The sequence below is a fragment of the Oncorhynchus gorbuscha genome, linkage group LG22 (genome assembly GCF_021184085.1).
Source record: "Oncorhynchus gorbuscha isolate QuinsamMale2020 ecotype Even-year linkage group LG22, OgorEven_v1.0, whole genome shotgun sequence".
Lineage (NCBI taxonomy): Eukaryota > Metazoa > Chordata > Actinopteri > Salmoniformes > Salmonidae > Oncorhynchus > Oncorhynchus gorbuscha.
The window spans coordinates 2,322,571-2,334,284 of record NC_060194.1 but is presented as its reverse complement, the minus strand read 5'-3'; the positions used below and the strand labels follow the sequence as shown (position 1 = coordinate 2,334,284).

The window sequence follows — 11,714 nt, the reverse complement described above, 5'->3', positions numbered from 1 at the left end:
AGGATAAAAAAATATGAAAGGTGCAAAGCCCAGGTAAAAAGTTAGAGGATCAGTCTTCTGAAAACCTAACCCTGTGATATAGTTTTATTTTTCAGTGGTACAATTACGCAAATGTTAATGCCAAAGACACAACAGAATGGCTTTCCAAGAGGAGTTGAGTGTTCTTGAGTGGTCCAGTCTCAGTCCTGACTTTTGCTTGAAAATTGCTGTCCTTCAATGATTCCCAACCATTTTTACTGAGCAATTTTGACAAAAACAATGGATATATGTTGCACTAAGGGTTGTTAAAGTTGTTAGAATAGTATTCAAAATTATTCACAGCTGTAATGACTGCCAAATGTGCTTCCACCAATTATTAATTCAGGGGTGTCAAGACATTTTGTTTTTTGAAATTATTGTTACTAATTCAGAAAATGTTCTATACATTTTCTTTCACTTTGAAAATGTGGACTAGGTTGTGTAGATCTGTGGGGGGAAAATCAAATTCAATCCCTTTTTAGATTTCATCTTAAGGCATCAAAATGTGAAGACTATGGGGGGAGGGACTTGCACTAGGCACCGTATAACGGTGGGAACCACACATGTAGAGATCATCCGTTGACCTACTCTGCGTCTCAAAGACATGGCGGTTGGAACCAAAAATCTCAAATTTGTCTCATCAGACCAAAGGACAGATTTCCACCAGTCTAATGTCCATTGCTCGTGTTTCTTGGCCCAAGCTTGTCTCTTCTTCTTAATGTTGTCCTTTAGTAGTGGTTTCTTTGCAGCAATTGGACAATGAAGGCCTGATTCACGCAGTCTCTTCTGAACAGTTGATATTGAGATGTGTCTGTTACTTGAACTCTGTGAAGCATTTATTTGGGCTGCAATCTGAGGTGCAGTTAACTCTTAATGAACTTATTCTTCAGCAAAGGTAACTCTGGGCCTTTCTTTCCAGTGGCAGTCCTCATTAGAGCCAGTTTCATCATTGATGGTTTTTGCGACTGCACTTGAAAAAACTTGCAAAGTTCTTAACATTTTCCAGATTGACTGACCTTCATGTCTTAAAGTAATAATGGACTGTCATTTATCTTTGCTTATTTGAGCTGTTCTTGCCATAATATGGACTTGGTCTTTTACCAAATAAGGCTATATTCTGTATACTACCCCTACCTTGTCACAACAGAACTGATTAGCTCAAACACATTAAGAAGGAAAGCAATTCCACAAAATAACAAGGCACACCTGTTAATTGAAATACATTCCAGGTGACTACCTCATGAAATTAGTTGAGAGAATGCCAAGAGTGTGCAAAGGGTGGCTACTTTGAAGAACATAAAAAATATATATATATTTTAATTTGTTTAACACTGTTTTGGTTACTACATGATTCCATAAGTGTTATTTCATAGTTTTGACATCTTCACTATTATTCTACAATGTTGAACATAGTACAAATAAAGAAACCCTGGAATGAGTAGGTATGTCCAAACATGACTGGTACTGTATATATATATATATTTATCATTATTATTTTGTTATAGTATTTTGATATTGACTACTGCATTGTGAAAAGCATTTTAGTGTACTTGACAAGAAACACAAATACAAGTTTATAGAAATGTGTGGCTTGTTCTGAGGAGAATTCACACACACACACACAGAGAGAAATCACAAGGTGTTACATTTTCACACTTTATTATTAATATTCTCGATCATTTACATACAACTACATTTTGCTTATGCTTGCTTCACTTCAGACAAATAACTAACAAACTCACAAGTGTGTAAGATGATCTTTCTAATGTGAGGAAACGATTGAGCAGTTTAAAGAAGACACGGTTCAGTGGATTTGTCACTGTAAGGCAATCACATGATTTGACACGATAGCGAACAGAATGCATAATAACTCATTGCTAATCAATAAATGGCTTTAAACTCCTGATTATATGCTATATGTTCATTATCCGTGGTGTAAAATGCATATATTTGTCTTGACAGTTATAGCATATATTTAGAAAAAGGCAGGCTGTAATGAATCAAGAATGAATGGTTATTACACTTTGTCAATCTTGTTTTTAGCACAGGGGTTTATTATTGGCATATTCAATAATCAATTAAGTGTTGCTGCATTATGAAATATATTTCCCCCCAGGATGTACCTCCTACCCATGTCAATTATCGGAAACACAAGCCTGGTCTGATAACTTTTATATTATTTTGTTTGGATAGTCCCAGTCGGTATTAGATAGAACTGCAGCAGGCCCAGCCTGCCTGTTGGCAACAAAAACGGTGGTTACCTAGGTTACCCCATTGGCTCACAGCAACAACTTGACCTTTCTCTTGTTGTCTGCTTGTCTTAAGTCAATTACAAAACTACATTTCAGAAAAGTACGTCTAAAGATTCATTTTTAACATTGCCTGCTCCCGAGCATTCTCACTACTTAGAAGGTCATATTATAGGAGTTCCTTCATGCCCCTTTTCATTATGGTGCTAGCAGCCACGTGAGAGTGAGTGCTAGCTAGCTACGACCGAAACATTAAGCTAGCCAATACCAAAAACGCAAGCAAATGGACTATACAGCTACAAGTAGCTACAAACAGACTATACTAATCAAGTTAAATGTCTTTATCTGTCATTAAATGTTTTCCACACACATAGGTACGTGTAGCCTACTTTGACACCGGGTCCCCACAATTTCCCACTCTCTGATGCCGAATAGCCTGAAGCCAAAGGGCTCTTCTCCCAGGCTCTATTTTCCTACATGGGAGCATTGCGAACCATAGGTCGGGATTTTTGACCTGGTTACAGCTTTTCGGCACAACAAAAAAATCTATGACGAAGTTGGCTCTTTTACAATGGGGGTCAATAGGAAATAATGTTTGTTTTCCCCAATTTGTGGGCCTGGTCAATTCCTTTTGACATATTGAGCTCAGTTAGCCCTTCAACTTTACTCAAGAAGGCGAACATTAACTTCAAACAAATTACACAGTAACAATGGCAACTTGCAGGTGCATATCCCCACCTAAACATTTTGGGGTGAATTTTCTAAATGACCTCTTTGCGATCGACAGACAACCTCAATCATGTACCGTGCAAGTTGTTATGGTGAATCTTTCATGTCCAACGAAAGAGATCTTACATTCTGTTTGCAAGAAGTTTAAAACGGTCACTACTAAGTGATTATGTCCAAAGTGCCTAGTTGCAAAGTACAAATAAAATGTGGAGCAACACTTTGCTTGAAGTATAGAGAGCTATAACAGCTTTATAATACTGCTACCTGACTGACATGGATTCTGTCATAACACTGACATAAAACACTAGTTTGTGACAACTGATGAACCATTCACAAGCAGAATGAATCAAGTGCTATTTCAGTTCAATTTACTTTGTCCTCAGTGCCCAATGAACTTATAAATGGTTTGTCACAAAATTTTCAAAGAGAAATTACAACATTCTTGTGTCAGTCATATGTCAGCATCCCAGACAATGCACTTTAAAAGGATGTTCCACTCAAAATATAAGGTTGTATGTTAGATTTGAGAGGAATATCTCTTTTAGAAAAGTGTTACTGATCATCCGTTAAAGGTCAAAAGATTAGCATGCATAATATCGTGAGACCTATTGCATGTCGAAAATGTGAAGTCCCTCACCTATATTATTACTCCATGAACAATATACAAAATTAGAAAAACGAAAAGAAAAAAAAATATACAAAATATAATTTTACTATTATCTGTCATCCCATCGTTGCATGTTCCAGTTAACTACAGGATTTGTTACCTTACTTGTGCTTCAGTAAGAACCAATATGCACAAACAGTATGGGTTTGTACAATTGGTTCCATTGTTAGCACAGATGATTGTCAGCGTTGTCGTAGGTCTGGTCGAATTAAGCTGTACTGTAGATTAATGGGTGATGGAGTTGAATGGGCCCAATCGGCCAGTGTATGAATCTTGAAACTAAAGAAGGTTAAACCAAGGCCTCATACCTTTTACAGGGTTTCATTAAATTATGTTATGATAAATTGTAAGGTCTCCTCAGGAGACCTCTGTGTGTGTGTGTTAACATCTGTTTTGAGTGTCGTGCCCTTCAGACACTATCAGAAGGTGTCTACGTTCAGACTCTTCCTGTCTGGATCCCACCGTGGTTATCTGGTTTTCTGAGAACACAAGGCTGTCACAGACCTGATGAAACCAGTCCCTTCTCAGAAGATGCTTACACTCGTTCACATTGTTATGACTCTATACTTGTGATTTTGGTCAAATCCACTTCTGAGATTTTACTTGCTGATAAGATGGTTCCTGCTGTCTGAGGAGAGGTTAGATTTACTAAAATGTTGTTGCTAGGGAAAGTTATGTAAGGGGGATTGGGGAGGCTATGAGTTACAGGATCTCTTAGACACTTTGCAGAACTTGGGGAGAACTATCATATACTGTACTCTGCATCAATTTCTGCCTACAATTGTATTACTGAAATTAGTATTTTAATACTTAAACAAAAAGTCTGTGTTTCCTTTCCATTACTAATATATGTTTGATAATTATATAGACCTGATCATCTGTTGAAGAAATTAACCAACAAAACACAAATCTTGTCCTTTTGGCAGCAAATCAGAAACACCACCACGTTCCATTCCATTCCTACCCATAACTTTACTACAGTTTGATGATGTGAAAATTGTTAAATAAAAGTCACAATCTCATCACACCAACACTGACAACTCCACATCTCCATATAGCATCATGCTTGCTGAACACTCCCTTCCTCTCGCTCTTGAACATATCGATCATGTAATGCCGGAGTATTCATTATTAGTACAACTGGAAAAAGAATGCAACACCATATTGTTTCGCCAAACCCCCAGTCTCTGCACCCCTATCCTCCCCACCCCCCAAACAAGGCCTCTCTCTGTCTCCATGTGCCCTCTACCCTCTAACCCCATACTAGACCTGCACCACATCCTCCTGGCACCCCTGCTCTAATCAATGGCGGCCCAGGAGTTTTGAAAAGAAGCCACTGGAAGAAGACAATGATTTTTTGGGCTCTTTGGCCGCCACTGCTGCGCTCGCCCCAAGGCCCAGCTCCCCTTCCAGCTGCTCCAGCTCGGACTGGTCCAGCAGCTCAAATTCCTCCACATCGCTGTCCGATGACGACTCCTCTGCCAGGTCCAGGGGCAGCAGTGTCGTGGGGTTGGGGAACAGCAGGGACCTGGGGTGGGGGTCTGTGGGTATGGTGCTACCGATGGCGGCCTCCAGCCTCTCCTGAATGACAGCGGTGGCAGCGGCTGCAATGACATTGCCTGCCATCTTGTGGACAAACTCCATGGCCTGGGTGGAAGGGTCCCCCTGGAGCGGGGGCACGGACCCCCCCCTGGCTCTGCTGTGCTGGGGTTGGGGAGGGGGTGTGGGTAGGCCGATGCTCAGGTCGTCATCGTCCTCCCCATTGGTGCCGTTGTCCAAGGAGGGGAATTCCGGGAGGCCCCCTATGAATAGTTCTTCTCTGTCTAGGTCTACAGGAATATAAAAACAACCATGTTGTTAATGTCAATTGCAGTTACCTTGTATTATAGGGTGACATTTTGAGTTGACAAAAGCGATCACACAATTGAAAATACTTGTCACGGCACTTGATCCTAAATGTTTGGAATATTGCATATGTACTCACAATGGACTACACACACACACACACAGTAACACTCACCATCTGAGTTCTCAGTCTGGGGCGTATGTCCCTCAGACAGGTTAAACGTTCCGTTGTCTGTCCACGTTACATCAGAGGCCTCTGTATCCGATATCGACATCTCCTTACAAACTGTGGAGTCCAACTGTTGCAAGTAACAGTAACATTATTAGGACCTGGGTAATGTTCGGTAGGACATTTGTTTTTGGAAACAGAAAGTTACTTCCTGAACAGTCAAATAAGAATACATACAGTACAGTGGTTTGTCCTTTAAAAGTTGCAGCATACTGCAGCACAGCTTGCGTGGTTCCGTAGAATTCTATGGCATGTTATTTAAGTGCACTGGTACCATTAATGCTAGTTCGTGCTGGTTTGACCACCAGAGGGCATCTTTGAAAAGCATTTGGTAGCCTTCAATAGTGGCTGTACTAGAGAATTTAAAACCTTTTTTTGTAAGAACATAGTATATGGGACTGATTAAGATATTTTGCTTTATTTATTTTATTAATATTATGGTGTTTCCATTTAAAACGAAAAACCCTCTGGGTTTCCGTTAGGATGAAACAGAAAATATGGTGCTGTACAACGTGATGGTCGGGAGTACCTGGCTATTTAGCTAAAGAATCCCGTGTCATGCGGGCACGCGGGAGACCGGTTTTCAATTCCCAGATGGGGAGGAAGAAGTTGGCTGTCCTTGTAAATAAGAATTAGTCCTTAACTGACTTGCTTAGTTAAATAAAGGTTACACTAAGAGCATAACATTTCTACACCATAATTGTAGTCTAACCAATATCCAAAAGGAGATTCAGTCAAAATAAAAATCTCATTGATTTATCAAGACCAGTCCCAATGCTTGGCTCAGAGCAGAGTGAAACGGTGCTGAAATAGTTGTAGGCTATTGCTTCAAATCCTATTGTTTCTAACTTCAATATGCTCTTTAAATAAACAAGACCTACACCACTTTTAACAGCATGTTACGCAACACTAGTGAGACTCATGTTGCCTACGGTAGGTCTACAGTATATCGACAAATATGACGTGACTCTCCACCAATAATTACATATAGAGGATTGGAGGATTCTAATTTAAAACCAATCTGTAGAAACGCATTTTGCATTGCGATGCGGTGATTTAGACAGCTGCGCCACTGGGGAGGCCCCATGCACAAAGTATCAAAATACAGAGAGGTGTTGGTAAAGGTATATTGTCCTGCTAATAGCCCATAATGGCCTGTTATAATACTGTACATGGTGTCAAAGTAAGGATAACCAAAACATTTCTTTATTAAAAACTATCAGAAAGAATGTTAGTACTTATTTATTTTGATCCAAAGCCATGAGAGTGAGCCACTCAGCTTTATGTAGGTGCCGCTATATGACCGTGCCATCAACTTGATAATATATAACGATATTTGAGGTTATTTCATTTAAAAAAAAATGAAATTGAGCAATTGTAATCTGAATAAAGATTGCAACCAATCACGGCCAGTTGTGACACATCCAATGTAACTGAAGAAATACATTTGACGATAGAATTCTCCCCCTACCCTCCTTCTAGAAAAGTCTATTGTCCAGTTACCTGCTAATAGCCATAATGGCGCTGTACAACGTGACTGTGTGTATTTGAAAGAGTGTTTTCCAGTAAGAAACTATTTGCTTACCTTCATTATCCTACTTTGTTCCAATATTTCTGTAATTCCGTGACATTTATTCCCATAGTAATTCGTTATTGATCCATAACTAAATAAACATTGGCATTTTGAAAGAGTATTTTTATCATTATTTTATTAACGAAAGCATAAAGATGCCATTATTAGTTACATTGTTTTCGTTTGAACGTGCAAACTGGCACGAAGAAAAGCGAGAACGTTTCCCTAGTCAGCGCCATTATTAGTGCAATGGCCCACCCCGTGCCCCCTGCCCTGAACCTCGCGCTTTCAGTGTGCCACTCGGGAGCCATTACCAATATGACCAATATATATTGTCCTGCTAATAACAGGGTTAATAATATATCTGTGAGAATATCCAACGGGCTTTTATATAATTCTAAATTAATAATAATAATAGCTTTGTTTAAAAATATTTGGGAGATTATTCATTTTTAAATCATGTAAAATGAGCGAGAAAAAGGTCATTCTTGAACATGGGGTGAGACATTGTTACTAATTTGTAAGTAAAGCCAGTTTGTTACTTAGAATGATTTATTTCTGTTTTTAGAGGGAGAGAAACCAAAAACCTAGTCATCTCATGGGTCTCCCAGTCAAGGTCAGCACGGGTATTGAACCAGCATCTGTAGAGTGTCTTAGACTGTTGCGCCACTTGGGCGCTGTACAACGTGACCGGTCGTGAGTGGACTACACTACTACAGTAAGAGCAAAATAGTCATAACAAAATAAAATAATACAAACCTAGTGCAACAACAGTTTTTGAAAGTAATAGTGAAGTTGTGAACAATTATCAGTTTCTATTTAGGTTTATGTGCCCATTCATTGTCAGTTAGAGACACATTAGGACCCAAAAGCATAATCAGTGCTCTAACTCCACCTTGTGCTGGTCTGGAGCAATGAAGTGGTGAAGCAGGGTACCGTACTAAACCACAAATTACTTCTAAGTCCCGTGGTGTAAACACACAACTTTTAAAGGAGGAACCACTGTAACTATACAGTGGGGCAAAAAAGTTACATCTAAGTCCCATGGTGTAAACAAATTACAATGTGCCGCAGCATAATCACAAAACTTTTGGTGGAGCAACCACTGTATGTACTTTTCCTTTGTACAACATTTGCTACGATGTGCCCTTCTGAACCTGGCCTGGTAAAACTGTAGTCCCTTTTCCTTGTCAGGTCACATGGTCATAATTAGGGCCCAGAGTCAGGTGACGAGATCATAACTAGGGACCAGAGTTTTTTTGTGGCTAGATCATCTGGGTCATGATCAGTAGGGCACCCCATAGCCAAATGTTTTGACATCTGTGTTCTTATTGGACATGATCTGGTAGAACCTTCCCAGTTCAAAAATGGTTCCTTCCTTCTTCCTCCCTTTTCAACTAACTAACCCCACTATTGCGAAACCCAGATATAGATCATGAGCATTGAATTTCAATGATTGTCAACAAATGTCTAATTAGATTACAGCAACGGATGAACCAACCTTGGGGAAAAGGGAGGACAGATCTGCTTCAATACTCTCCCGGTCAGCTTGTGCCAGAAGGAGCCTCTTTTCTGAAACAGAAAACACAGAATAAACCATCTGTGGACCTGCTATTATTGTGTGTGCATGTGTGTGTGGGTGTGAGCGATCTTAGAGTGGTTAGTCACCATGATTCTCTCTGATTTTCTGAAGGAATCTTTCCAGTCCGAAGTCCAGCTTCTGCAGAACTGGCTTCATCCACAACCCAAAGTCATGCGCTGTCATCAGTGGCCACAGGAAGACTCCCAGCACTAATAATAGAGGGAGACGGGGGGGGGGGGAATATGGGGGCGACATAGTTAACAGATGGAGGAGCTTGGGCTGTTATGGAGATCGGATTACCGCCACAACGGCAGTCACGAGTCATGGTGGCAATCAAATTCCACATGACCGCTTTATCACTGTTATTAGACTTCTACCAGCTCTGATGCTGCTGATGGTCATTAGTAGCCTACAAAACTTCCTAACTGCCTGGTACTCAGCACTCTATTGTCCCTCTAATCATTCTGACATCAATGCAAATGTATCAAAAATCTAAACAAACACTTCATAAGAGCCCATGAGCTCATGCTGCGCAACATTCCTGTGGGCTATGCAATTGCGTGAGAAAACAGAGTGATGGCCTCTATTAAAAAGGAGAGTATCCCATCAGCTATCTATAGGCTAGGCCTACTTTATTTATTTCTCAACTTTCCTAATATTAAGCACATTGCTTGTCTTTACAACAGGAGTACAGCCTACCTGGCTGGCATGAAAATGAACCATGGAAAAGTGTCTTCCATTCACTATTTAAGTGCATGATAATCATCCATTCTAAATCAAAACTAATTTCACACATTTTATTTAGTATATGTAAAGGCAAGATTAAATCAAGGATAGTCTGATGGGTGACAATATTAGCCTTTCACTTGTGAATGATATATTATCACTTGTGAATGATGCCCAGCTGGTGTGCAGTAAGGCAAAAAAAAAAACATGCCTTTTTTAAAACAATTTTCTAAATTATAGTCGCACACCTCATGTAGCCTAGTCCACAGGCCGATGTGTTTTTATAAGGTTTGTTTCACAACTAGAGTGGCCAAATAACGTCTTAGAATTATGCACATTAATCAGCTTTACAACAGGTTTAGAGCCTAACTGGCATATATGTTTTACATGGATTTATTAGACTTTTTAAAATGTAGGTGGTTCCAAAGGTCTGAATCAGTGGCTTGTAGGCTATGCATGGAAGACAGCAGATAGTAAATGTGTTTATGTTAATTAACGATCAATTACCGTGAGGCCGGCAGTTATTTGATTGACAATCACCGGCTGATGAAATTTCATGACCGCCACAGCCCTCGTAGGAGCCATTTACATGCATATATGTCGCACGTAGAAAGTGTGTGGAACTACTGACGGCGGGGAATTAAACTGGTGCAATTGGAGGCGGCGTGAGACTGACGGAGGACAGCATTTCCAGGGATCCACTACCATGTCAATCCTGGAAAATTCTGAAACTGTAGGGGAAACTAGGATAGGAACCTCCTTACACAACCTCTGGGCGAGGCCATTTGGAATTAGCATTAAATTCTTTGAAAGAGGCTAATGTGAAAGACATATTACAAGATTATGTTATACTGTTTATGCATTGAATAGCTTTGATGAGTACTTTCTCGTCAAATGTCTTTGTGAACTGAGAGGATCCTAAAAACCTACAGCTGGCATTCCATAGATAAGATGTGGTGGGTGTAACCGAGACAGGGATAGCCTGGGGGAGTAGAACATAATTGATAGTGTCTAATCATTCTTGCATCTGGGAAACGGCACCGGGTGCAGATGACCACAGGATAAATCCAAAGTGGTTTATGGTGCCCCCCAATCTGCATGGGAGAATTGGAACCAGCCATGACTAAGCATTCTTAGTGTATATAAGAAACAGCATTGTCTGTAAAGGTTAGACTCTAGGTCCAATACTCAAAGGTGTTGGGTCGACCAGCCTCATTATTGCAATAATTAATTAATATTGAAAAAATATGATTGTTTGAAGAAATTACAAAGTCTCTCTTACCTGATTAGAATATTCCACCACACTAGCGTGTATCCTCCGAGGTATTTAAGAGAGCTGAATATTTGGTTTTTGGAGTCATTAGTAAGCCATTGGACAAAGCACTTCACTTGCGTACTTCAAGTGAATGATAAATCAGCGGTCATAAATTCATCCTTTAAAATAGTGAATCAATATCATAGGATGAAGCACAGATACTGCATGTCAAATGTTAACCACCATAGTTCAGCAGAATTGGAGGAGGACCATTTATTGAATGTCAACTTCTTCCTAAAGCTGGGTTCACAAGTTGTAACATTCCACTATAAAGACATTTCATAATCTCAAACATCAGTTTGAATCAACACATTCTCCAGATTATTTTGTGCCTTACATATTGGCTAGTTGTCCAAAGATGGTGATCCCAACCACTTACCTAAAACATATAAGATGAGAACACCTGGAATGTAGCGTCCTAAGACAGCCAAAAAGGTGCACAAACTGCAGACCAGCAAGCAAAACTAAGATGGGGAAGAAGGAAAGAGAGCAACATTTATTAGGTTGCAACCAGGGCCGGCTTCAGCTTTTTGGGGGCCCTAAGCAAGATTTGGTAAGAGCTGAGTAAGAAGGACTAACAAAATCAATGTGGGTCCCCTGGAGGTTGGGGCCCTTGGGCACGTGCCCTGAGTGCCAGGTCAGTATTTGGCCATGATTACTACAAGTTTAGCTAGCTCGCTAAAAATTGTTAGCTGACATGGCTAATTGAGTGACTGTCAGTGACTGATATAACAAGATAAAAACATTGCTGCAAGGATGAGGAGAGAAGGGACTCAAGTTT

At 40.0% G+C, this 11,714-nt stretch overlaps 1 protein-coding gene across 3 annotated transcripts in view; it reads right to left on the bottom strand.

The window, feature by feature from the left end:
- Positions 1-1,666: 1,666 nt before the first annotated feature.
- The window catches only part of retreg1 (reticulophagy regulator 1), a 65,599-nt gene continuing 55,551 nt past the window's right edge, over positions 1,667-11,714 (bottom strand). For all 3 annotated transcript variants that reach the window (XM_046321723.1, XM_046321722.1, XM_046321724.1), the window contains 5 exons: positions 11,313-11,397; positions 8,979-9,101; positions 8,812-8,882; positions 5,684-5,807; positions 1,667-5,492 (listed from right to left, as the gene is read on the bottom strand). In XM_046321723.1, the coding sequence (XP_046177679.1) occupies positions 4,966-5,492; positions 5,684-5,807; positions 8,812-8,882; positions 8,979-9,101; positions 11,313-11,397 (930 nt within the window). In that variant the 3' untranslated portion in view covers positions 1,667-4,965. The remainder of the gene's footprint in view (positions 5,493-5,683; positions 5,808-8,811; positions 8,883-8,978; positions 9,102-11,312; positions 11,398-11,714) is intronic.